Source organism: Aotus nancymaae, unplaced genomic scaffold, assembly GCF_030222135.1.
Source record: "Aotus nancymaae isolate 86718 unplaced genomic scaffold, 86718_ANA_hifiasm-v0.15.2.pri h1tg000030l, whole genome shotgun sequence".
In the NCBI taxonomy this organism is placed as follows: domain Eukaryota; kingdom Metazoa; phylum Chordata; class Mammalia; order Primates; family Aotidae; genus Aotus; species Aotus nancymaae.
In genome coordinates this window covers 35,493,668-35,520,509 of record NW_026988443.1, presented here as the reverse complement: position 1 = coordinate 35,520,509, position 26,842 = coordinate 35,493,668, and the positions used below count along the sequence as shown (strand labels likewise).

Below are 26,842 nucleotides of genomic sequence, written 5' to 3'. Positions count from 1 at the left end.
AAAAGAGACAGCCTTTTGCCATGTTGGCCAGGCTGGCTTTGACCTCCTGAGCTTAAGGGATCCACCTGCCTCAGCCTCCAAAAGTGCTGGGATTACAGGCACAAGCTACCACATCCGGCCAAACAAGGATTTTTATTGGGGTCTTAGAAATTGCAATTTGGGAGATACACATTCACCTAGAAGCCAAACTGGGTTCTGAAAAGAGGGAGAGAAGTAGAGGTTTTTAAAAGAAAGTAGAGGGTTATTACACGAGTTGTTTTGAAAGAATTATCACTGGAGGAGATAAATGGCTTAGTACATGAGTCCGTAGTTTACTGGTTGTCGCTGTTGAGGAGTTGTAACACTGGCGAAATTCAGCTTTCCAGGATGTAGTGGTTATTGCAGTTTTGGCCCAGTTCAAAGCTTCATGGCAAGTTCATATTTTTTGTTTTTGTCTTTTCCAAGTTGCAGATTGTGCAGGCAAATCCTTCTTAGAATGGCTTCCCAACTCCATTTCAGAGCTCAGAACCAAAGTGATGCCATTTTGTGTATCACATTTCACAATTCCCTCTTTTGTTCAAGATCCAAGATAGCAGAGCTGATAAATCACTCGTTGGTTGGCCACAGACTAGTTACCTGTTTCCCTTAGAGTTAGAAATACCTGTTTCTACAGTGTCATGTCCCACAAAGGGGGTAGTCAAATCAGTGCTTCCAAGATTGGTCAAATTTGAGTAACAAGGGATCCATTTTAACAAGGAGGACTGCATTAGTCTATAGCAGTTAGCTGTATATGAGGAGGGGCATACATTTGATTAACCATGTCTAAATGTTGTGACATCATGATTTTAACACAGATACAATGGGACATACAGAAAGTACAATCCCTTCTGCCAGCTGCTCAAGTCCCGGGTCCCTTGACTGTGGCTTCCAGAAGAGCAGAGCACCTTTTGGATCCTGCTAAAAAGTGCTAAAAAAAATGCACTGAAAATCAATTGATAAAAAATGGATTAATAGGAGAAAAGGCATACAAGCTTTATTAATATGCCTAGGGGAGAAGGGGAGGAATCACAGAGTGATTATATCCCCCAAACCCCAAGGGGTATGTACGCTTACATACCCTTTTTCATAGGGGTATAAGGAGACAGGGAACGTATACAATTCTTTTGAGGAGCAGTAAATGATTATCAGGGAGAATAAATGGACCAGGGAGACAGAAATTAACTTGTAAATGATTCTCTTTGGAATCTGAATAAGCCTGAAGGGCAGGCCTTATGAAAAAGTCCATCCATGTGTGGCTGTATTCTTCAGTCTTCATTTCTTTGATAGATAATGAGATTTGAAGGAAAGAATAGAGGGCATTTGTGTTTCTTTTGGTAAGAAGCTTTCTTAGACAAGGAAATTCCAGAGGGAGTTCCTCTCTGCCCTTGGTTGAGGCAAGAATAAGACAAGGTTAGAGGGACCTTGACTCTGAGGCTTATTTCTTAGGCGTTCCCATTTTCAAAAGCACCCAGTATGCCCAAGTACCATCCATCATTTTCTGTGCCTCAATATTCCCTAGTCTGAAATTTCCCTCGAAGTTTGACAAACCAAAGAGTGAGCTGGCCATGAAGAGAAAAATCAAGTTAAATAGAATAGAATTTTAACCAGGTGTGGTGGGTCACACCTGTAATCCCAGCACTTTGGGAGGCCAATGGGGGCAGATCACAAGGTCAGGAGTTTGAGACCAGCCTGGCCAACATGGTGAAACCCTGTCTCTACTAAAATACAAAAATTAGCTAGGCGTGGTGGCGTGCGCCTGTAATCCCAGCTACTCAGGAGGCTGGGGCAGGAGAATCGCTTGAACCTGGGAGGCAGAGGTTGCAGTGAGCCGAGATCGTGCCATTGCACTCCAACCTGGGCAACAGAACAAGACTCTGTCTCAAATAAAGCAAAACAAACAAACAAAAATTAGCCGGGCATAGTGGTGAGCACCTGTCATCCTGGCTACTCGAGAGGCTGAGGGAGGAGAATTGCTTAAACCCAGGAAGTGGAAGTTGCATTAAGCCGAGATTGTACCACTGTACTCCAGCCTGGGTGACAGAGTGAGACTTCGTCTCAAAAAAAAAAAAAAAAAAAAAGAATAGAATTTTGATTTTGGTAAGCCTATCAAATATCAAAGGTTTAAAATAATCCAAATGCTGAGCACAGTGGCTTATACTTGTAGTCCTAGCTACTCAGGAGGCTGAGGTTAGAGGATCGCTTGAGCCCAGGAGTTTGAGTGCAGCCTGGGCAACATAGTGATACCCTGTTTCTCTACTAGAAATACAAAAATTAGCTGGGCATAGTGGTGCATGCCTATAATCCTAGCTACTCAGAGGCTGAGGCAAGAGAATCGCTTGAACCTGGGAGGTGGAGGTGGAGATCGTGCCATTGCACTCCAGCCTGGATGACAGAAAGAGATTCTGTCAAAAAAAAAAAAAAATTATTAGCTGGGCATGGTGGAGCGTGTCTGTAATCCCAGTTATTTGGGAGACTAAGGTAGGAGGATCACTTGAGCTTGGGAGGGCAAGGCTGCAGTGAGCCGTGATCATGCCACTGCACTCCAGCTTGGGTGACAGAGTGAGACTGTCTCTCAAAAAATAAATAATAAACAAAAAATTAGAAAACATTTTTTAAAAAGCATGGTATTTAGTGATGATCACTGAAAGACTTTCATCAAAAGTAACTGATGTGCCAGCGTTTTTATATCTTTATTCATAAATCAGTATAATATTTGTCATTTTGAATGTTATATACATGATAAAACAATTATGAAAAGTATCATATTTACAACTAGAATATTATTTTATATAACTGACTCACCAAATATGCAAGCTCTTGCAACAATAGCACAATGGACTCAACTCTGTCCTTTGAATGGACCAATTTCATGATTCTTCTAAAAAGTTTTGAGTGAGTATAGTTTCCTTTTGCTTCTTTCTGTGGATCTAAGGCTTAAGAATCAATCCCTGGAAACCAGCGGCTGGAATCAGACCTCCCCAGAATCAAGAAGAGACAGCAGCGGGAAAAAGAACACAAGCCCCCAAGTCTCCAGCACTGTGCCAAATGCTTGATTTCAGAGCATTCAAGCACTCAAGGTCAAGTGTGAGCCATATATATGTATGTCCTGTCATCTCAAAGGCCACAACTGTTAGTTAGCAGGGTATGCCAGACAGGATGCGTATCGTGGAAGAATGAATCAGTCCCAACAATTATGTAAGCATTTCTAAAAATTCAATAACAAGGATTCTCTAAAATACAAGTCTACAGACAGAAGCTATACAGCCAGCCATTAACGGAAGTGCACGCGCAATGTCATGAAGGAGGAGCTGTGTTTACAAAACCACACACGTCTTATTTATCTCTAATTTTAAAATAATTCATTCTCTTGTTGGGTATGCAAGTGAGCAGTGGAGAAAGGGGCGCATCTGCAATACCTGAAATTTAAATTAAAAAAAAAGGAAAAAAGAAAATTAAAAGTCGTCACAGAAGGATGGATTGGAGTCAGTTTAAAAATGGCCGAGATTAGAGGGTGGATCATGGATGGCCTTCCTCCCCATTAAGTACAGAAGCAGAAGATGCACAATAGAGCATGACGGACTAGCAGACTGGGTGACGGGAGAGCTCAGAAGTAATTAGTCAGCAGACTATGAGGACAGAATGGAGGCATGTTGTTAACTTTTCTAGCTTATAAAGTAAGCTGACCACTCACCAGCTGGTGCTAAGGATTTCAATGCTTCCAGAAGATGTGGGCTAGAGAACTTTATTAGGCATCGTAGGGGTTCTTCCCTCTCAGCTAAGATGCTCCTATTTAAATCACTTTTGAATTTCGTTTCAAGCTGTCAACAAACATATTTATAAGTGACTATTAAATGTATTGTACGAATGGTGAAATATAGTGAAATCAGAATGATACATTTTATTAGTTCTTGTCATTAAGAAATACAGGAATTGGGCCGGGCGCGGTGGCTCAAGCCTGTAATCCCAGCACTTTGGGAGGCCGAGGCGGGTGGATCACGAGGTCAAGAGATCGAGACCATCCTGGTCAACATGGTGAAACCCCGTCTCTACTAAAAATACAAAAAAAGTTAGCTGGGCATGGTGGCACGTGCCTGTAATCCCAGCTACTCAGGAGGCTGAGGCAGGAGAATTGCCTGAACCCAGGAGGCGGAGGTTGCGGTGAGCCGAGATCGCGCCATTGCACTCCAGCCTGGGTAACAATAGCGAAACTCCGTCTCAAAAAAAAAAAAAAAAAAAGAAATACAGGAATTAACAGGGGTGGGGACCATTTAATCTGCTAACTGCAAACACAGAGGGCAGGCAGGGCATGGTGGCTCACAACTGTAATCCCAGCACTGTGGGGAGACCAAGGCGGGTGGATCACTTCAGGTCAGGAGTTTGAGACCAGCCTGGCTAACATGGTGAAACTGCGTCTCTACTAAAAATACAAAAATCACCTGGGCATGGTAGTGTGTACCTGTAATCCCAGGTAATTGCTTGAACCCAGGAGGCAGAGTCTGCAGTGAGGCAAGATGGTGCCACTGTACTCCAGCCTGGGCAACAAAGTGAGACTCCATCTCAGAAAAAAAAAAGAAAAAAACATAGAGGGCAACTGGTATATCAAACAAAATCCAAGGCAAAATGCCAGCATGCACAGTGCCTGCCACATGGGAGACGTTAACTGTCAGTTCCGCCCTCAGGTGCCCTTTACGATTTGTATTCTTAATGGTAAATTAGTGCTATCTTCTCCAATCTGTAATTTTAATGTAAATATACCACTTTTTTTTTGAGTCACAATGAGATTTCTTTCTTTTTTGAGACAGAGTCTCACTTCGTTGCCCAAGCTGGAGTGGTGCGAATATGGTTCACTGCAGCCTAAACCTCCTTGGCTCAAGCCATCCTCCCGCCTCAGCAAAAGCAGCTGGGACTACAGCCACGTCACCACGCCCTGTAGTTTTGAATTTCTGTAGAGACAGGGATTCGCCATGTTACCCAGGCTGGTCTCAATCTCCTGGGTTCCAGGAATCCTCTTGCCTCAGCCTCCCAAAGTGCTGGGATTATGGGTGTGAGCCACTGCACCCAGCTGAGATTTCTTTTTAACTTCTAATTATGGAAGATTTTAAACATATACAAAAGTAAGGAGTCTCATGTGCACATCATCCAGGGGAAATAATGATCAACTTGTGGCCAGGTGCGGTGGGTCACGCCTGTAATCCCAGTACTGTATGAGGCCAATTCAGGCGGATCACCTGAGGTCAGGAGTTCAAGAACAGCTTGACCAACAGGGAAAAACCCTGTCTCTACTAAAATACAAAATTAGCTGGGCGTGGTGGTGCATGCCTGTAATCCCAGCTACTGTAATCGTGAGGCTGAAACAGGAGAATTGCTTGAACCTGGAGGTTGTGGTGAGCCAAGATCGCACCATTGCACTCCAGCCTGGGCAATAAGAGCGAAACTCCATCTTTAAAAAAAAAAATGCTCAAATCATATTTTCTGCATCCTAGACCAGTGGTTCTCATGTTTGCGTGTGCAGAATCAGCTTAGAGGGCTTGTGAGGGTCCCACCTCCCCCAGTTTAGTAGGACTGTGGTGGGCCCAAGAATTGGCATTTCCTACCCATTCCCAAGGGATGCTGATACTATTAAACCAGGGACTACACTTTGAGAACCACTATCCTAGATTATAAACTGTTTGAAGGAACTAGTTTAAAGCCTGCCATTAAGGGACCCAACTTGAAAAGTGTCAATCCATTTCTCCCACTAAAAATAAATCAAATCAAACAGGCTTTGGGCTTAAGTGAGCAGATCAATGGCGGATTTAAAGTGTGGCCTGTAGCAATAGAAAGGCTAAAGAGAAAAAAAAATCTATTGGAGGGCTTGGGGGCAGAAAGGTGTTTTGAGTATGAGCATGGAGTGAAATTAGAGTGATCACAATATAAACCTCCAGTTCTCCTAATGGTGGCAGTGGGTTTGCGTTAAACACCTGTAGCCCCCTGCCCTGGCCTTCCTGGTGGGCAGCAGCACATATCTGGAAGGCACACTTCTAGAACGAGCCACATTTGTGTACTGCCTAGGTTACTGGCTTTTCTCCATGTGATGCCAGCTGGGCTATGTAATGACTTACTGATTCATTATTTTATTCAGCAAGTATTTATGAGCACCTATTATGTGCCAAGTACTGTTCTAGGTGTGGATGGGCTAGAATGGTATAATCTACATTTTTTTCCCCTCAGATATACAGATTACAGCCAGTTATGCATAACTGCATTAATATGTAAGATGAAACAAAAAGGCAAATTTATAATTTCTTTTTTTTTTTTTTAAATGGAGTCTCGCTCTGCCTGCCAGGCTGGAGTGCAGTGGCACAATCTTGGCTCACTGTAACCTCCACCTCCTGGGTTCAAGTGATTCTTCTGCCTCAGCCTCCTGAATAGTTGGGATTACAGGCATGCACCACTGCATCTGGCTAATTTTTTCTTTTTTTTTTTTGAAATGGAGTCTCACTCTGTCACCTAAGCTGGAGTGCAGCAGTGCGATCTTGGCTCACTGCAACCTCTGCCTCCCCGGTTCAAGCGATTCTCCTACTTCAGCCTCCTGAGTAGCTGGGACTACAGGTGCATGCCACAACACCCAGCTAATATTTTGTATTTTTAGTAGAGACGGGGTTTCACCGTGTTAGCCAGTATGGGCTCAACCTCCTGACCTTGTGATCCACCCGTCTCAGCCTCCCAAAGTGCTAGGATTACAGGCGTGAGCCACTGTGACCAGCTGGTTTTTTTATATTTTTAGTAGAGACAGGGTTTCACCATGTTGACCAGGCTGGTGTCAAACTCCTGACCTCAGGTGACCCACCCGCCTTGGCCTCCCAAAGTGCTGAAATTACAGGCGTGAGCTACCACACCTGGCTCAAATTCATAATTTATAAAGATCTCCTATGCTAACAGAAGAACTTATAAATACAATAAAGAGGTCTATTTAATTCATAACTTTATTACATGAAATTGAAGTGATACATGAAAGACGAATAGTTTCTTAGATTTGTTTTTCACTTAAGGTTTTTGTTCTTTTTAAACAATGTTGATGTCTTAATATTCAATAGTTAATATTTATTACTATGTCTTACCTTATATTGTGCAAATTCTAGTTGTGGTTGAGGATAATCTCCAAAAGTTTCTTGAGTTATTTGTTGGACTCTCTCTTTTTCTACGATGTTTTCATGAATGATCCTTGAATCCACTATAGGTGGAAGATTTCAAATAAAAGTCATTAGGAATATATTTCATCCTTAAATTATCCTCCTTTCATTCCTAACCCTTCAAATTGTTTGTATAATTTTAAAATAATATTTACTGCTGCTTCTTTTGGTTGTAATAATTTCTTATCGTAGGGAAGTTGGAAAGTACAGGTTGATAAGAGAAAAAATAAAAAAAAAAAAATCGTAATTCTACCACCCAGAAATAAGCACTGTTAGCATTTTAGTATATTTTTGCCTAGCTCTTTTTACAGTGAATAAAAATACAGATGCATATGTGTGTGTGTGTGTGTGTGTGTGTGTGTGTGTGTGTGTGTGTTTTGGAGATGGAGTCTTGCTCTGTCATCTAGGCTTGGGTGCAATGGCGCAATCTCAGCTCACTACAGCCTCCACCTCCCATGTTCAAGTGATTCTTGTGCCTCAGACTCCTAAGTAGCTGGGATTACAGGCATGCACAAGCATGCCCGGCTAATTCTGTATTTTTAGTAAAGATGGGGTTTCACCATGTTGGCCAGGCTGGTCTCAAACTCCTGACCTCAGGTGATCTGCCCACCTCAGCCTCCTGAAGTGTTGGGATTGCAGGTGTGAGCCACAGTGCCTATATGTTTTTTTTATTTTTTAAGAGACGGGGCCTCACTATGTTGCCCAGTCTGGACTGGATCTCCTGGGCTCAAGCAATCTTCCCACCTCAGCTTTCCAAGTAGCTGAAACCACAGATGCATACCATTGCTCCTGGCCTCATCTATGTATTTTTTAAAACTGGAATCATAAAGTACCCACAATTTTATACCCTGCTTTCTTTACCTAAAATGAGATCAACAGCGGTTCATATGACATTGGCAAATCATAAAAGTGTTTAGTTTAGGGCCGAGCGCGGTGGCTCACGCCTATAATCCCAGCACTTTGGGAGGCCGAGGCGGGTGGATCACGAGGTCAAGAGATCGAGACCATCCTGGTCAACAAGGTGAAACCCCGTCTCTACTAAAAATACAAAAATTAGCTGGGCATGGTGGTGCGCACCTGTAGTCCCAGCTACTCGGGAGGCTGAGGCAGGAGAATTGCTTGAACCCAGGAGGTGGAGGTTGCAGTGAGCCGAGATCGTGCCATGCACTCCAGTCTGGGTAACAACAGCGAAACTCCGTCTCAAAAAAAAAAAAGTGTTTAGTTTATAACAGTGGCACTGTTTCATTTCATTGCCAAATCTTTACTAAGAGATAGGAAAGTTTTCTTTTTTTTTTTTTTTTTTTGAGACGGAGTTTCGCTCTTGTTACCCAGGCTGGAGTGCAATGGTGTGATCTCAGCTCACCGCAACCTCTGCCTCCTGGGTTCAGGCAATTCTCCTGCCTCAGCCTTCTGAGTAGCTGGGATTACAGGCACGCGCCACCGTGCCCGGCTAATTTTTTTTTGTATTTTTAGTAGAGACAGGATTTCACCATGTTGACCAGGATGGTCTCGATCTCTTGACCTCATGATCCATCCGCCTCGGCCTCCCAAAGTGCTGGGATTACAGGCTTGAGCCACCGCGCCCGGCAGTTTTCATTTTTTAATGAATTTATATTTTACCCCACCTTTTTTTTTGTGAATTTACTAAAGTAATATAAATTAGTAGTTCTGTACTCTGTTTGCTTGGGTTTTCTAGTGAGAGACTTCAGTCATCTTTGAGTAGCAATATAGTTAGATTCTGGTTGTTCTAGAAGTTTATTCAGTGCATTAACAGCATGGGCTCCAGACCCAGACACACCCGGATTTCATAGCTGGCTTTTCCATTCCTTAGCTGTGTGATTTTGCCTAGAGAGTTACCAAACCAATGAACAGCACTTATTCACAGGACTACTGTGAAGATTAAGGAAAGAATATATATAAACATCTTAGTGTGGTGCCTGGCACACAAGAAATGCTCAACAACTATTAGCTAATTTTTGTTTTTGTCATTATTGTTTTGTTGTTTATTGTTACTCCAGTAAATTCTAATGGAGATTAGCTTTCCTCCCTCAACAGATACTTAATTTTCAATTTTTTTGAAAGTGCATAGTGTTGAATTAGGATCCCAGTATACACGGTTTACCAAGTGAAAGAAATCTATACGGGAATGATGCATTTCCAAAATTCAGTTTTATATTAAAACACACATACTATTTATATCCAGTCCAAGGTTTCTTTCCTGTAGAGGTGTTGTAGAGTTGTGAGTTTCAAAGGTCTAGGAAAAAAAAAAGGGAATGTTTTACTAATTTTGACATCTTGAAGTAAACATATCAATTGGTTTTAGAATATTAAAGTATGCCAAATGTTTTTTTTTTTTCAACAAAACGGTCCAAGGCCATATCCTGGCTGAGCTGAGCAGGACACTGTCAAGGAGGCTGCTGGGACTCCAGCTCGACTGTTCCGTTTGAGGAGCTCTGTGCTTTGTTACCACAGAAATGGATCTGGTGAGCTGGGCATGGTGGCTCACACCTGTAATCCCAGCACTTTGGGAGGCCAAGGTGGGTGGATCACGTCAGGAGATCGAGACCATCCTGGCAAACACGGTGAAACCCCGTCTCTACTAAAAACACAAAAAATTAGCCGGGCGTGGTGGCACACACCTGTAGTCCCAACTACTTGGGAGGCTAAGGCAGGAGAATTGCTTGAACCTGGGAGATGGAGGTTGCGGTGAGCCAAGATCATGCCATTGCACTCCAGCCTGGGCAACAAGAGCAAAACGCCATCTCAAAAAAAAAAAATGAAAAAGAAAAAGAAATGGATCTGGCAAATGCAAAGCCCAAGGAATCAACAGAAGCATTTGTACTGTGGTATTTCGGCATCATCAGTGCTGAATCTTCACAACCCTAAAAAACTTACTGAGATTGCTTTTGGAAACATAACCTTCCGACTATAAGTCTGAATCTCCTGAACCCCTTCTCCTACGTTCGCCCGCTGAAGCTACTGTTTTTATAGTTCAGTGCTTGACAATGTGGATTTTCCTAAGAATGCCATTGTTATTTTTTTGTTTTTGAGACAATATCTCATTCTGTTGCCCAGGCTGGAGTGCAGTGGCATAATCATGGCTCACTGTAGCCTCAATCTCCCTGGGCTATGGTGATCCTCTTACCTAACCTTCTCAGGTAGCTGGGATTACAGGCACATGCCACCACACCTGGCTATTTATTGAATTTTTGGTAGAGACGGGGTTTCACCATATTGCCCAAGCTGGTCTTGAAGTCCTGGGCTCAAGGGATTCACCCTTCTTTGCCTCCCAAAGAGCTAGGGGTACAGGCATGAGCCACTGTGCCCAGCTACTACTGTCGTATGACAGCAGAATAGTTTATATCAATTTGGTGGAAGGTAGTAGGTAGGAGGGGATGGCTAGAGAAGAAAATCATGATTTAACTTAAAAAAAATTATTTATTTTTTATTTTGTAGAGATGGGGTCTCCCTATGTTGCCCTGGCTGGTCTCGAAATCCTGGGCTGAAGCAATCCTCCCACCTTGGCCTCCTAAAGTGCTGGATTACAGATGTGAACCACTGTGCCTGGCCTCATGATATACCTTTTTTTTTTTTTTGAGATGGAGTTTCACTCTTATTGCCCAGGTTGGAGTGCAATGGCATAATCTCGGGTCACTGCCACCTCCGCCTCCTGGGTGCAAGTGATTCTCCTGATTCAGCCTCCCAGATAGCTGGGATTACAGGCATCCGCCACCATGCCCAGATAATTTTGTATTTTTAGTAGAGATGGCTTTCTCCATGTTGGTCATGCTGATCTCGAACTCCTGACCTCAGGTGATCTGCCCGCCTCAGCTTCCCAAAGTGCTGGGAATACAGGCGTGAGCCACCGTGCCTGGCTGACAAAACTTCTTCATGCTAGTTTTTCCTTAAAGAGGGACTACTTGCAGAGAGCATCACTTCTTTCTGCTTAGAACAGATGAAAATATATAACTATAACATCTCTAATGGCTCAAAGATACACACAGCGCATTAACAATCCACCACAGGAGTCTCAACGCATATGCAGACATTTGTCATGCATAGTTTGAAAAAACACCCCTGCACTGTAAGGACAGATCTGTACTTGTCATTAGAGGGGAACATTACATTCTAATAATTTTAACAAATGAATTTTGGGACTTAAAAAAAGCACGGCTTTTCTCTTTAATTCCAGTGCCTATATAACCTGGGACTGATGGGACAAAAAACTAATTACACTTTTCTGTTGTTTGATAGAATAATGTATTTAGCTTCAAAAGACAATGTAAAGTTACTCTAAAGAAAAAACAAATTCTTGGGGGATTAGCTGATTTGGAAGCTGAGATCTATGACACAGACTGCAATGACTAATGAGTGGTATAAAACACAATACAATTATAAAAAGATGACTGTGAGGAATTTTTATTTTCCTTTCATGTTCACTAATAACAAGCTTTCTTCATTTTAATAATATCTAAAGTGATCTCCTCTTGTCAGAGGTAGATTTTCCCAGTAGCGACTTTTCCCACTAGCTTCTAACTCCTTTGTGAAAGAGAAAATAAAGATTTACCTTTAAAAAGAGTCACAGATTGGCTCACCTGATACTGTTTAAAAACAATAGCCTTAAGAGAGTCCAGATATCGACTTCTCAGGTCCATTTTCACAATTTGATGGTGTTTGCTAGCAACTGTCAGTGCCTTGAAATGAAAATGTGCAAGACTATTATTAGGATTACTGTCTCTGTGTTTGTAATATTTGTCAAAGTAAAATGTTAAGAACTGCAATTAGTGAATAGTTTCCCCTTAAGTGTCAAAAGAAGTCTAGAAAAAAATCTTACAGCCTGTTACTGAGTTTCAAAAACAGAGTGGTTAATGCCATTAAGATTCTCATAAATGCAGTTTTTTTTATCGTTTTTTAGAAAAGTGATCCTGTTTGAAGTTAGGAGTTATAATAAATCAAGTTCAGACTTAGGAATAAAAAATAAATACTCAAAATGTTACTGTTTTTGAATACCAGTCATCTAATACTATAATGATACTGCTGTACAGAAATGCAGATATGAATGCTTTAGGGCAAATACTGAAGAAAAAAGAATGTATTGAATAAAACTTATAAAAGTTTCCTGTCAGGGAAAAAGAAGACTGAAACAGAATTACTATGATAGGCTAAGATGTTTACTTGGATCTAGAGAATAGAGACAAGTTTGCCTTAAGATACACAATAGAAATGAACATTAGTCCGCGTGGTGGCTCACGCCTGTAATCCCAGCGCTTGGCAGGCTGAGGCGGGTGTATTACTTAAGGTCAGGAGTTCAAGACCAGCCTGGACAATAAGGTGAAACTCCGTCTCCACTAAAAATACAAAAATACACTAGCCAGGCATGGTGGTGAGTGCCTGTAGTCCCAGCTACTCGGGAGGCTGAGGCAGGAAAATCGATTGAACCTCGGAGGTGGAGGGTGCAGTGAGCCAAGATCATGCTCCACTGTACCCCAGCCTGGGAGACAGGGCAAGACTCTGTCCCCAAAAAAAAAAAAAAAAAAAGAACGTTAGCCTTTGGGGTAATGTTTAAACTACCTAGGTGTAACTGAATGAAAGACTACTATGTGTCACGGAGGAGGAGACCCCAAATGTAAAGAAGTGTTAAAAGGAAATAGAAATGAGTAGCAGTCTTTGCCATTTCAATAAACCACCAAAAAACTTAAATGACAAGCAAGTACAGTCACAGGGATCCTAGGGCTCGCCTGGTCACAACACTAGAGTCCTTGGTAATCCACACAGCAGCTCCACCCAGCTCTGCACCCAGCTCTGCTGTGTGTAGTGACAGGAGGTGATGCAGCCAGGATGGCGAAGCTACTCACTACAACCGGCTGATGTGGCAGCTCTGGAACCAATTAAAGGTGCCACTGTGGTTGTGAATGCTAATAGTGGCAGCAGCAATTGCCACACCAATTTAGGGAGAACTTACTTTGGGGAAAGATTCTAGGAAGCTTGTGATACTAAAGGCAGAACCATAAAGAGAAGCAGGCTCTGAACAGAGGCTACATCTTAGGTTAAAGCAGTCTCCTTGTGTATGGAATGTGGGAGAAACGGTTACAAATGAAAATGATGTTCATCAATAGGCAAATTATACAGTTATGAAAAAGCAATGAGGTATATTCATTTGTAACCATGTGGAAATGTTCTGCTGAATTTCTTTTTTTGAGTTTCTTTCTTGTTGCCCAGGATGGAGTGCAATGGTACAATCTTGGCTCACTGCAACCACCATCTCCCAGGTTCAAGTGATTTTCCTGCCTCAGCTTCCCAAGTAGCTGGGATTACATGTGCCCGCCACCATCTCAGTGAATTTTTTTGTATTTTTTTTTTTTTTTTGAGATGGAGTTTCGCTCTTGTTACAATGGCGCGATCTCGGCTCACCGCAACCTCCACCTCCTGGCTTCAAGCAATTCTCCTGCCTCAGCCTCCCGAGTAGCTGGGACTACAGGCGCGCGCCACCATGCCCAGCTAATTTTTATATTTTTAGTAGAGATGGGGCTTCACCATGTTGACCAGGATGGTCTCGATCTCTTGACCTCGTGATCCACCCGCCTCGGCCTCCCAAAGTGCTGGGATTATAGGCGTGAGCCACCGTGCTGGGCCTATTTTTTTGTATTTTTAATAGAGATGGGGTTTTACCATGTTGGCCAGCCTGGTCTTGAGCTCCTGACCTCAGGTGATCCACCTGCCTTGGCCTCCCAAAGTGCTGGGATTACAGGCATGAACCACCACACCCGGCCTGCCCTGGCTTTTCTAATAAACATCTTGTTAAAGGAAACAGCAAACTCTGACGGTAGTTATTTTGAATGAATGGAACAGGGAATAGGAGTATGAAGCTTTGAAGGCTTTTTATCTTTAGAGACTTCTGTATTGGTTGCATTTTTTTATATTAAGCATGCATTATTTCTAGATCAAAAAACAATAAAGTATAGCCTCAAACTAATATCTTATGCCATGTTCCCATCTGCAGATAACAACACTCTCTGTTTCTTATTTTAAGAGAACAAGAATTAAATGTAGCATTCTGTCTTTTTTTTTTAGAGGTGGTGTGTTGCTTTGTCTTGTGATCACAGCTCACTGCAGCCTTGGAATCCTGGGCACAGGCAATCCTCCCACTTCAGCCTCCCAAATAGCTGCGACCACAGGTACACGCCACTACACCTCACCTGGTATTCTGTATCAAATACTTATTGAGCAGTTAAAATCTATAGACCTTTGAGTTAAGGATAATAAAATATTACAGCTTGTGATAATTTGTTCCATACCTGACCCAGAAGTGGTGCATGGCGCCTCAGCCTGGAGGAGGACATGAAGGCGTACGGAGTCTGGGAGTAGTATACCACATAGGTCGGTTTGTACTGGTTTGGCTTTGTGTACTGTGTTCCCCAGGCGATTCGAATCCAGACTGCATTCTCCTTAGTTTCTCTGAAGCTGACTGTCACCTTATTAAAAAAAAAAAACAAAAAAAGGATTAAGTTTCCTAATTAAAATCTCACTGTGGCACCAACTCCAGGTGATTTTTAGGGGTAAGCAATGATGTCCCTATAATCTTGCATGCAGGTTGAGACCTGGCATTCTTTTCTCCTTTTAATGAGTATTTTGGGAATTTTTAGGAAAACACTTTGTGATTAAAAAAAAAATCCTGGCCGGGCGCGGTGGCTCAAGCCTGTAATCCCAGCACTTTGGGAGGCCGAGGCAGGTGGATCACGAGGTCAAGAGATCGAGACCATCCTGGTCAACATGGTGAAACCCCGTCTCTACTAATACAAAAAATTAGCTGGGCATGGTGGCGCGTGCCTGTAATCCCAGCTACTCAGGAGGCTGAGGCAGGAGAATTGCCTGAACCCAGGAGGCGGAGGTTGCGGTGAGCCGAGATCGCGCCATTGCACTCCAGCCTGGGTAACGAGCGAAACTCCGTCTCAAAAAAAAAAAAAAAAAAAAAAAAAAAAAATCCTTCTCATTTCTTTTTTTTTTTTTCTTTTGAGATTGTGTCTTGCTCTGTTGCTCAGGCTGGAGGGCTGTGGCATGATCATAGCTCACTCACTGCAGCCTCGACTTCCTGGGCTCAAGCCATCCTTCCACCTCAGCCTCCCTAGTAGCTGGGACTACAGGCACATGCCATCATGCCTGGCTAATTAAAAAAAAAAAACAAACTTTTTTTGTAGAGAAAAATAGTTTCTTGGACTTGTCCTGAAAACTGCTCTTCCAGCTGTAAGAGTTTATGAGGTAAGGCAGCCTTACAAATGAGATACTTGTTTTATTTTTTATTTATTTATTTATTTTTTTGAGACGCAGTTTCGCTCTTGTTACCCAGGCTGAAGTGCAATGGCGCGCTCGGCTCACCGCAACCTCCGCCTCCTGGGTTCAGGCAATTCTCCTGCCTCAGCTCCTGAGTAGCTGGGATTACAGGCACGCGCCACCATACCCAGCAAATTTTTGTATTTTTAGTAGAGATGGGGTTTCACCACGTTGACCAGGATGGTCTCAATCTCTTGCCCTCGTGATCCACCTGCCTCGGCCTCCCAAAGTGCTGGGATTACAGGCTTGAGCCACCGCGCCCAGAGAGATACTTGTTTTACAATGAAGCCTTTTCAGCATCTAGCAAACTAGCACCCACTATCATGTTTAACAGTAAGATTTCTATGTAATTAAGTCAGGTGTTGTGGCTCATGCCTGTAATCCCAGCACTTTGGGAGGCTGAGGTGGGAGAATCACTTGAGCCCAAGAGTTTGAGACCAACCTGGTTAATGTAGTGAAACTCCATCTCTACAAAAAAAAAAAAAAAAAAAAAAAAAGCCAGGCACGGTGGCATGTGCCTACAGTCCCAGCTACTCGAGAGGTTGAGGTGGGAGGATGGCTTGAGCCTGCAAGGTCGAGGCTATCATGAGCCAAGATCATGTCAGTGCATTCCAGCCTGGGCAACAGAGTGAGACCATGTCTCATTAAAAAAAAAAAAAGGAAAAAAGAAAAATAAGATTTCTGTGTAATAATGGGCTTAAAAATATACTATTCCTAATGCTCTTATGCATTTAGCTCAGAAGCTAAAAACTCCTCTACGGGAATGTTACATGGTGAGACCAGAGGAAGTACTACTCTGTATACATTTCATGGATAAAATACAGGCCCTTCCAAACTGTTACATATGGTTGCCAATTGGTCTGGAATTTAATAGCCTGCTCCTGGATTCTCAGCTCCCCTCTGATTCAGCTTCCCTTTAAAGCTCTGAGCCTGGAAATGAGGAACTTGAGTGAAATGCACTCGGCTCGCCCACATCTCTATTTCCTCCCTCTGAGATCTTGTTCTAGGAAAAGTGGGTTGTTGTGGTGGCACTAGCAAATTCTGCCCCCTCTTTATTTAGGTCCTTCTCTGAATTCCCTCAGTCCAGGAGACAAGGAAGTCTCCCCAGTCCAGGGTATGGTGGCACAGAGCTGTGTGACTTTCTTGGGTGAGCAGCACAGACCTTGGCCCCAGTCACGTGCTCAGCAGGCCTCTATTAGCTTGAATGCAAGAGCATCTTATTCTGAATAGCTTCTTTGTTTCACATTACAAAAGCATAAACATCTGTAAAATCAAGGGTAGTTCAGATGTGCACTGACCATTACTGGAACTACTAGCTCCATGTGGCTACTTAATGTAAAATCATTAAAGTTAAATAAGATTAAAAATTCATGCCGGGTACGGTGGCTCACGCCTCTAGTTCTAGCACTTTGGGAGGCTGAGGCAGGCAGATCACCTGAGGTTAGGAGTTCAAGACCAGCCTGGCCAACATGGAGAAACTCTGTCTCTACTAAAAATACAAAAAGTAGCTGGGCGTAGTGGTGCACGCCTGTAGTCCCAGCTACAGGAGGCTGAGGCAGGAGAATTTCTTGAACCCAGGAGGCAGAGGTTGCAGTGAGCCGAGATCTCACCACTGCACTCCAGCCTGGGTGACTAAGACTCCGTCTCAAAAAAAAAAAAAGAGATTAAAAATTCAGCTGCTCAGTCACACTAGCCACATTTCAAGTGCTCAGCAGCCACATGTGGCTGAACTGAACGGTGACAATAAACAGCAGTTCCATCACTGCAGAGAGCTCTATTGGACTGAGCTCCTCCTGAAAGGAAGCATCACCCCCTGAATGGACAGGTGAGAGGAAAGGGAAGATTTTGTAATATTTACAGTGTCTTTGATATGGAGTAGAACAGTATGAACTATTACTAACTGAATTTCTTACAAAAAAAAACTAAGTAGCAAATTTTAAGTGCACAGACATCATTACATTGAATTTTATGTAAAAGATGATTTTTATTCTTACATTTTTTAATGCTCTCTGAAGAATTTTCTTAAATGAATTTTTGAATTGTTTAATATCAAAAAGGTCAACATCTTCACCTGCCAAAGTGAAACAAAATAAAGAAAAATCAAGAGAGCTACAATGTCTTCAGTAAATACATTTACAAAGAACCCTGAAACTAAGCATTTTGTATAATTCTAGAGCAATAATGATCAAATCACACAAATGCTGCTAGTACTTCTGACATGGCACCAAGAAATATGCTTCTCATTTTCCATAAGGGTGTAATAAATAATCACCTCATTTTGAAAGAAATGAGGAACAGACTGCCATTCTTTTTTTTTGAGATGGCGTCTCGCTCTGTCACCCAGGCTAGAGTGCAGTGGTGCGATCTCAGCTCACCTCTGCCTCCTGGGTCCAAGCCAAAATATCAAATACAAACGTTCAATTATAAACGGAAAATATTACCTGGTCCTTTACTCATCTGAAAAACATCCCAAACTTTCTGTTGTTGATGAAATTGAGTATCTGAGAGAGAGAAAAAAGGTTTACTACTAGCATATCATAGAACTTTGAAGTAATATGCTTATTGATATTTTTATAATATAAAACTGGGGAAAATAACAGTAATTCACAAATTGGGTTATACAGATTTGTATTCAAAACATCAATCAACTTTATATGGATTAAATTTACTTTATACAAATAAAGCAAATCATTATTTAATCCAACCCACTAAGATGACACAGTTGAGCTTTGGTATTCATTCTATGTTAGCCCATTTATTCTATTTCCACATAAGCCTGCCCCACAGAATGCCACATTAATCTGGCACAACAGGGAATGCTGTGCCCCACAGGACCCACATTTGAGTCATCTGTTCCTCTGCCTGGAGCCTCTTCTCCTAGCTCCTTACATATCCCATTCCCCGTCTCATTCTGCTCTCTACTAAGAGTAGCCCCCACCCTCATCACCCCACCCCAAACACCCCGTGTTAGTTCCCAGTTCCCATCAGAGGACTCACCACTACCTGATGTCATATTACGTGTGTGTGTGTGTGTGTGTGTGTGTGTGTATATATATATACTTATTATTTTTTGAGATGGAGTTTCACTCTTGTTGCCCAGGTTGGAGTGCAATAGTGTGAGGTCAGCTCATTGCAACCTCTGCCTCCTGGGTTCAAGCAATTCTCCTGCCTCAGTATCTCGAGTAGCTAGGATTACAGATGCCTGCCACAACGCCCTGCTAATTTTTTGTACTTTTAGTAGAGATGGGGTTTCACCATGTTGGCAAGGCTGGTCTCGAACTCCTGACCTCAGGTGATCCACCCACCTCGGCCTCCCAAAGTGCTGGGATTACAGGCGTGAGCCACCGTGCCTGGCCACATTATGTATTTAGATGAAGTTCATCTGTATACTACCCATCTTCCCAACTAGACTCTCATGGAAGTGAGGGACCTGTTTACTGTTGTAGGCCCAGGTCTAAACTTAACTGTGTAGCATAAAGCAAGCACTCAGTATTTGTTTTGTGTTTCTAAAAGACGGGGTTTCACTATGTTAACTGGACTAAACTTGAACTAGCAGGGTCAAGCGATCCTCCTGCCTCAGCCTCCCAAGTGTCGCACAGCATCACACCGGGCTTCAGTTTATGTTTGATGAACGATGCAGATGCTCTAAATTCAGCGATGGCATAGTTGGAGCAAGGTATTAATAAAGATAATTTTCATTACACTTACAGAAAACAGCTAATACATAATGATCACGATTAGTAAATACCAGGTTCTATTCTAAGTATTTAACATCTTATTTAATCCTCACTATAACCTTATGTGATATTATCACTATTATACAGTTTGGTCAAATGATAAAACCAGAGATGTTGGCATGGCACAGAGATGTTAACCACAGGGCTCACAGGGAGGCAATAATGGAGCCATGAAATGAACCCAAGAAATCTGGCCCCAAGCCCTGTGTTCTCAGCCCCTATACTACATTGCCTCCTGATGATAAAAACAGACATCTTGAAAAAGTACAGACAGTAAAGCTAGACAAAAATCAATGAGATGGAAGGGAGGAGAGGTGAGAAGCTGCAGTGTAATAGAAATAAATTTTCCGAAAGATTTTCAAATGCTGTAGTAATAATACAGATTCTTCTTCACTTATGATCGGGCTATGCCCAATAAATTCACCTTGAGGTGAAAATAATTCACCTAACCTTCATACATCTTAGCTTAGCCTAGCCTACCTTATAGGTGCTCAGAGCACTTACAGTAGCCTACAGTTGGGCAAAATCCCAACATAAAGTCTTCTATCATAAAGTGTTGAATACCTAATGTAACTTATTAAATACTGTACTGAAAGTGAGAAAAGAATGGTCGTATGGGAACTCGAAGTATGGTTTCTGTTGAATGTCTGCTGCTTTCCTACTAGGATACTGCTTTCATATGAGTTGAAAAATGTTAAGTTGAACTATTGTAAGTTGGCAACCTGAGTAATACAAAGCCTAACACGCATTTACTTTGTGCTTATGATGTGCCAGTTACCATGCTAAGAGCTTCTCAGGCATTATCTCATTTAATCCTAACAAGAATCCTGTGAAGTACATACTGTACTATTATCTCTGCTTGAAGTCTGAGGCTTAGAAAGGTGATGTAACTTGGCAAAGAACATGCAGCCAAGTGACATAGCTGGGATTTGAAACAAGGTCTCCTCGACTCTAGAATCTGAGGCCTTATGTACAAAATTGTTTCTGGATCAGGTACAGCGGTCCACACCTGTAATCCCAGCACTTTGGGAGGCTGAGGCAGGACGACCACTTGAGCCCAGGAGCTGGAGACCAGCCTGGGCAACATGGCAAAACATGGCAAAAAATATAAAAAATTAGCCACGCATGGTGGTACAAGCCTATAGTCCCAGCTACTAGGGAGGCTGAGGTTGGGAGATCACTTGAATCCAGGAGCAGAGGTTGCAGTGAGCTGAGATGGTGTCACTACACTCCAGCCTGGGCGACAGAGGGAGACTCTGTCTCACAAATAAAGAAATAAAACTGCCTCTGATGAAACTGATTGGTTAAGTGTAAATACAAATCACTAAAACTTACAAATGATGTCTAACAGGGCAGCATCATTGAGACTTGCATGCTTTTCCTAAAAAAGAAAACAAATTAATTAGCCTAACTGTGGTGATAGGTTTGTTTGTATCCCTTTAAAATACATTTTAGGATTGGTTAGAACAGACTACTATCACGTTCTCAGTACTTTACTGACAACCTGTCTCCACTCTGTTCTCCTGTTAACCAATGGACATTCTTTCTGATTCATGTCTCAGTCCAGGCATTCATAACCCTCTCTCACAATTTATTCCTCATTTATCACTTTTAATTTTTGGATTTTTTAAAAAAATTAACTTTATTGAACTATTATCATCATCCATTAAACTATATATATTATTAAAGTATACAATTTGATAAGTTTTGACTTATGAATAGACACACAAAACCATTACCACAATCAAGACAGTGACAAGATCTACCAGCACTGCTTCCCAAATGTTCTCCTGTTTTTTTTTTTTTTTTTTTTGAGACACAGTCTCACTGTTGCCCAGGAGTGCAAAGGTGCAATCTTCGCCCACTGCAACCTTTGTCTCCCAGGTTCAAGTGATTCTCCTGCCTCAGCCTCCCGAGTAGTTGGGATTACAGGTGTGCACCACCACACCCATCTAATTTTTGTAGGTTTAGTAGAAATGGAGTTTCACCATGTTGGCCAGGCTGTTCTCCTAACCCCAAATGATCTGCCTGCCTTGGCCTTCCAAAGTGCTGGGATTCCGGGCAGAAGCCACTGTGCCCAGTCTTGTGTCCCTTTCTTATCACCACCCCCTTCCACTCTTCTTTGTCCCTGTGTCTCTACCTCCCAACTGTTAGTCCTGAGGCAAACACTGATGTGCTTTCTGTCATTACAGATTTGTTTGCATTTTCTAGAGGTTTATATGAATGTTAACATAAGTGTGTACTTGTTTTTTTGGTCTGGCTTTTACTCAGCACAGTTATTTTGATATCATCCATATGTTAGCATCTATGAATACTTCATTCCTTTTCACTGCTGAGGATATCCACTGTATGGATGCATCACAATCTGTTCATCTGTTTACCTGCTGATGGACATTTGGGTTGTCTCCAGTTTGTGGCTTCTATGAATAATGCTGCTGTGAACATTAGTATACATGTCTTTATGTGGATCTGTTTTGGTTTTAAAACAATGCTACAATGCATCTTAATTTGTATAACTAAATACTTATAAATTATATTATTTACATATACCTCCTTATTTTTTATTATTTTCTCATCATAAATTTCCATAAATATAATTGCTAGGTCAAAAAGTGTATTTATTTAAAAGTAAAGGAGGTTGGGAGGCTGAGGTGGGTGGATCACGAGGTCAAGAGATCGAGACCATCCTGGCCAACATGGTGAAACCCCGTCTCTACTAAAAATACAAAAAATAGCCGGGCGTGGTGGCACATGTCTGTGGTCCCAGCTACTCGGGAGGCTGAGGCGGAAGAATCGCTTGAATCCAGGAGGCGGAGGTTGCAGTGAGCTGAGATTGCGCCACTGCACTCCAGCCTGGTGATAGAGCAAGACTTCGTCTCAAAATAAATAAATAAATAAATAAATAAATAAAATAAATAAAAGTAAAGGAGGTCGGGCGCTGTGGCTCACACCTGTAATCCCAGCACTTTGGAAGGCCAAGGCAAGCAGATCACTCGAGGTCAGGAGTTCGAGATCAACCTGGCCAAAATGGCAAAACCTCATCTCTACCGAAAATACAAAAATTAGCCAGACATGGTGGTGCATGCCTGCAGTCCCAGCTACTCAGGAGGCTGAGGCAGGAGAATCGCTTGAATCTGGGAGGCAGAGGTTGCAGTGAGCCGACTGTGCCACTACACTCCAGCCTGAGTAACAGAGCAAGACTCTGTCTCAAAAATAAATAAAATAAAATAAAATAAAATAAATAAAATAAACAAATTAAGTGAAGGAGGAATGAGTATACTGGAATAAGAAAATTATTTGAACTATATTTGTAACTTTTCTGATAGTCTGGAAACATTTTAGCAATTAAGCAGATAAATACACATAAAGACAGAGTCCTTTCTTTGCAACTTTGCCAACAAATCTGGGTGTTATTGTCTTTTCATACTTGATAATTAGATAGGTTTAAAGAAATACTGCAAAAATTACTGCTCATTATTTAAATTTGTACTGAGTGTTTTTTTCTCCTATGGTATTCACTTTTTCTTTCTTATTGATTTGTAAGCATTCTTTTTCTGTTTTTTCTGAAATGGAGTCTCGCTCTGTTGCCAGGCTGGAATGCAGTGGTGTGCTCTCGGCTCACTGCAACTCTGCCTCCCAGGTTCAAGTGATTCTCCTGCCTCAGCCCTCCTGGTAGCTGGAACTACAGGCATGCACCACCACACCCAGCTCTATTTTGTATTTTTAGTAGAGAAAAGGTTTCACCATGTTGGCCAGGATGGTCTTGATCTCTTGACTTCATGATCCACTGCCTCAACCTCCCAAAGTGCTGGGATTACAGCTGTGAGCCACTAGGCCCGGCTGTTAGCATTCTTTTAAGATGAAAAGGTCAATTAAAAATTAGTTTCTTTTCCACTGCAGTTGTATGTAGCCCTCATCCCTTCACTAGTAGTTTAGCAGCTACCTTCCATTTCCTTTGGAGTAAAGAACAGAAGAAAGAAAAACCCAAAGGGGTAGCATTTTGTTCAACACTCATCATTTTTAACACTGTTACCTCACACAGCCGAACCAAGTGCTGAACTACAGATTCCTTTCTCTGCCGGAAATTTATAGTCTGCAGTTGACTTTCAGACAAAAAGTCCCAGGCTTTTAGGATTGTTATCAGTTCATTCATGGTGATTTTCAAGATGGTCCTCTTGATGAACTCAGCAACAGTCTCATCCATCCCTTTGGCACTTTAATGAAGCAAAAGCAGCACAACAAAGTATTAACCAAATACAAAACTTGTCTATCTTTATTTACACATACACAACACATGAAAAATAGAGATAGGGTCTTACTACATTGCCCAGGTTGGTCTTGAACTCTTAGACTCAAGCAATCTACCCACCCTCAACCTGCCAAAGTGCTGGGATTATAGGCATGAGCCACTGCGCCCGGCCATTAGCATCATATTTAGCTGGGATTTTGATTTGTAGGTCAAACACCTAAATGTTTACCCTTTTCCAGCCATTCCACAGTGTTTCAGCGTGAGCATTTATTTTCTCCTTCAATTGTATATTTAAATGCTTTAGAGTTTAAAAATTGGTGCTGTCTCTCATTTCTTGGCTAGAGTATTTTGATCTTTTGATGGTGATGATCTACAAATCATTCATTCATTCACTGATTCATGTAACCCCTTACTTATGCATGCCAGGCACTTTTCTAGGCACTGGTGATAGATTATGTCTTTGGCCAAAAAAACAATGATCTGTTCCAGTATGGTGCATCCATTCTAGTGGAGGAGAGAGAGAAACAACAGGGAAACCACAAAGCTATTTTAGAAGTGAGGAGTGCTGGAGAAAATGGAATCACGTTAGGCAGGCTGAGTTGAGGGTGGGAGTGTTGGAGAGAATACGACTTTGGGACAATCCTTGCAGGAGAAGGAGCCATGTGTGGACGAGCTTTCCAGGCAGAAGGAACACCATGTGCAGAAGTCCTGAGGCAAGAGCCTGCTTGGGGCTTTCAAGGAAAAGGGATGGGGGTGGCCTCCAGTGAGGGGACGGCAGGGAGAGGAAGGAGGCACAGAGGAGGTAAGGTCAGTGATCATGGAGGGCCCTGAAAGCCACTCAGGGGATCACTGCTTGTTTTACTCTGCAAGGTGCTGAGCACAGGCTGGACACTCTTGTTTAGCTTTCTACCAGGATCAGTCTGGCTACTGTACTGACAATGCAGTCTAAGGAGGCGAGGGCAGAAGCTGGAGGTTAGCGAGGCAGGGGGAGGGGTCAGATTCTGGATACCCTTTTAAGAGGGAACTCATGGGTCAGCCACCGCACCCGGCCTTTTTTTTTTTTTTTTTTTTTTTAAGACGGAGTCTTGCTTTGTCACCCTGGCTGGAGTGTACTGCTCACTGCAGCCTCCTGCAGCCTCTGCCTCTTAGGTTCAAATGATTCTTCTGCCTCAGCCTCCGGAGTAGTTGGGATTACACGTGTGCACCACAACGCACAGCTACTTTAAGTAAAGACGCGGTTTCACCATGTTGGCCAGGCTGTTCTTGAACTCCTGGTCTCAAGTGGTTCTCCTGTCTTGGCCTCCAATAGTGCTGGGATTGTAGGCGTGAGCCACTGTACCAGGCTATCCACTACTAATTGCCTTTACAGAACTGTCTGAAGTTATCTTTTTTATTTTCTTGTTTCTAAAATTGAGCTGTAGGGCAGGACGGTGTTTTTATTCACAGCTATGCTCCTAGAATCCAGAACTGCGTCACTGTAGTCAATTAAGTCTAGTCAGCCCAAGCACAGTCTAATGCGTCCTTGATAAATACTTGTGGAATGAATGCCTGAGGAGACAACCTGGGCTGACTGGGATTCAGCAGTAAGTGAAACATCAAGTCAACACTTCTCCCATTAAGAACACAGGTGAGGGGCCAGGTGCTGTGTATCACTTGAGGTCAGGCATTCCAGACCACCCTGGCCAACATGGTGAAACCTGTCTCTACTAAAAATACAAAAATTAGCCGGGCGTCATGGCGCACACCTATAGTCCCAGCTACTCGGGAGGAGATTGTAGTGAGCCGAGATAGCGCCACTGCCCTCCAGCATGGGCGAGAGTGAGACTTCATCTGAAAAAACAACAACAAAAACACACACACACAGGCAAGGCTAGGCTGTTAAAATGAAGATTCCTGGGCCCTATCAAGTTAAACTGTGAGGATGGGACATGGAGGGCTTGAGATTTAGCATCTTTTAAAAAGCACATCAGATAATTCTGGGTAAAGTTTGCAGAACGCCTGTCTAAAGGAATTTGGAGCGCACTCAATCTCACCACTGAAGTTGGAAATCTCTTAAGTAAACGTTTACCCCAGTGACTATTTTTTAACTTTTTTTTTTTTTTGAGACGGAGTTCCGCTCTTGTTACCCAGGCTGGACTGCAATGGCGCGATCTCGGCTCACCGCAACCTCCGCCTCCTGGGTTCAAGCAATTCTCCTACCTCAGCCTCCCCAGTAGCTGGGACGACAGGCATGCGCCACCATGCCCAACTAATTTTTGTATTTTTTTTCAGTAGAGACGGGGTTTCACCATGTTGACCAGGATGGTCTCGATTTCTTGACCTCGTGATCCACCTGCCTCGGCCTCCCAAAGTGCTGGGATTATAGGCGTGAGCCACCGCACCCGGCTTTTTTTTTTTTAGAGCCAGAGTCTCACTCTGTCTCCCAGGCTGGACTGCAGTGGCGTCGTCTCGGCTAACTGCAACCCCCGCCTCCCGAGTTCAAGCGATTTTCCTGCCTCAGCCTCCCGAGCAGCTGGGATTACAGGCACCTGCTACCACGCCCGGCTAATTTTTGTAGTTTTAGTGGAGACGGGGTTTCACCATGTTGGCCAGAGTGGTCTCGAACTCCTGACCTCTAAGGTGATCCGCCCGCCTTGCCCCCTCGAAGTGATGGGATTACAGGCGTGGACTACCGCGCCAGGCCCTATTTTTAAACTTTCTTTGTATTTCCTAGCGCTTTAGTGCCTGGCATAAAGTAGATGTTCAAGATTTGTGGCACGCATGATCAAAAAGATCCCTTTTAAGCAGGCAGCGCGAGGAGCAACGCAAGAGACTACAAAGACGAAAAACGACGGAAGCCGACGTGACATGAAAGTAAAACCCCAACCCTGGGCCAGGCAACACCCCCAGGCTTAGAGAGCGGAGTCCCGGGTCACATGACCACACGGCCGGCCTCTGACGAAGACACACGCCTACGGAAGGCTCAGCCCCGCCCCACCGCGGGCGAGGTGACGTCACGGCTGGCCCGGCGTCACCGCCCCCTTTCACTTCGGCCCCTACCGCAGTTCCCCGCCCCGAGCCCGAGACCCAGCGCCAATCCTGCGCCTCACAACGTGCGGCAAGCCCGAGAAAGCCGCCCCTGAGGCTTGGGATCTGGCTTCCTCAACGCCCTGGCACCCTCCGGGGCCCGATCCACTGCCGCCCGGGGCTCTCTTACCGGCCCACATCTCCTGCCGTCTCACTCCTCAGCTGCCGTTCCCGCCCGTCGCGCCTTCAAAGCTACCAATTGCAGTTCCCGCTGCCTCCAAGCCCCGCCCACCGGAGCTCAAGCTTCGGACAAGGTCTTGGGCACAGGGAAC

The 26,842-nt window shown here is 43.2% G+C and overlaps 1 protein-coding gene across 6 annotated transcripts; it reads right to left on the bottom strand.

The window, feature by feature from the left end:
* Positions 1-113: 113 nt before the first annotated feature.
* Positions 114-26,810, bottom strand: CENPN (centromere protein N). 6 transcript variants are annotated; one of them, XM_064383332.1, is made up of 12 exons: positions 26,701-26,809; positions 23,289-23,469; positions 20,591-20,636; positions 17,960-18,019; positions 17,513-17,589; positions 14,486-14,662; positions 11,786-11,884; positions 9,381-9,444; positions 7,119-7,231; positions 3,710-3,836; positions 2,821-2,945; positions 816-1,402 (listed from the first exon to the last, which is right to left on the bottom strand). In XM_064383332.1, exons 2-12 carry the CDS (start codon positions 23,457-23,459, stop codon positions 1,103-1,105), a joined length of 1,359 nt encoding a protein of 452 aa, XP_064239402.1. In that variant the 5' UTR covers positions 23,460-23,469; positions 26,701-26,809; the 3' UTR covers positions 816-1,102. The 6 variants fall into 6 exon arrangements, with proteins under 6 accessions (XP_064239407.1, XP_064239402.1, XP_064239403.1 ...); XM_064383337.1 differs by lacking the exon at positions 2,821-2,945 and having other exon boundaries at positions 114-946; XM_064383333.1 differs by lacking the exon at positions 11,786-11,884 and having other exon boundaries at positions 26,701-26,810.
* Positions 26,811-26,842: the final 32 nt, after the last annotated feature.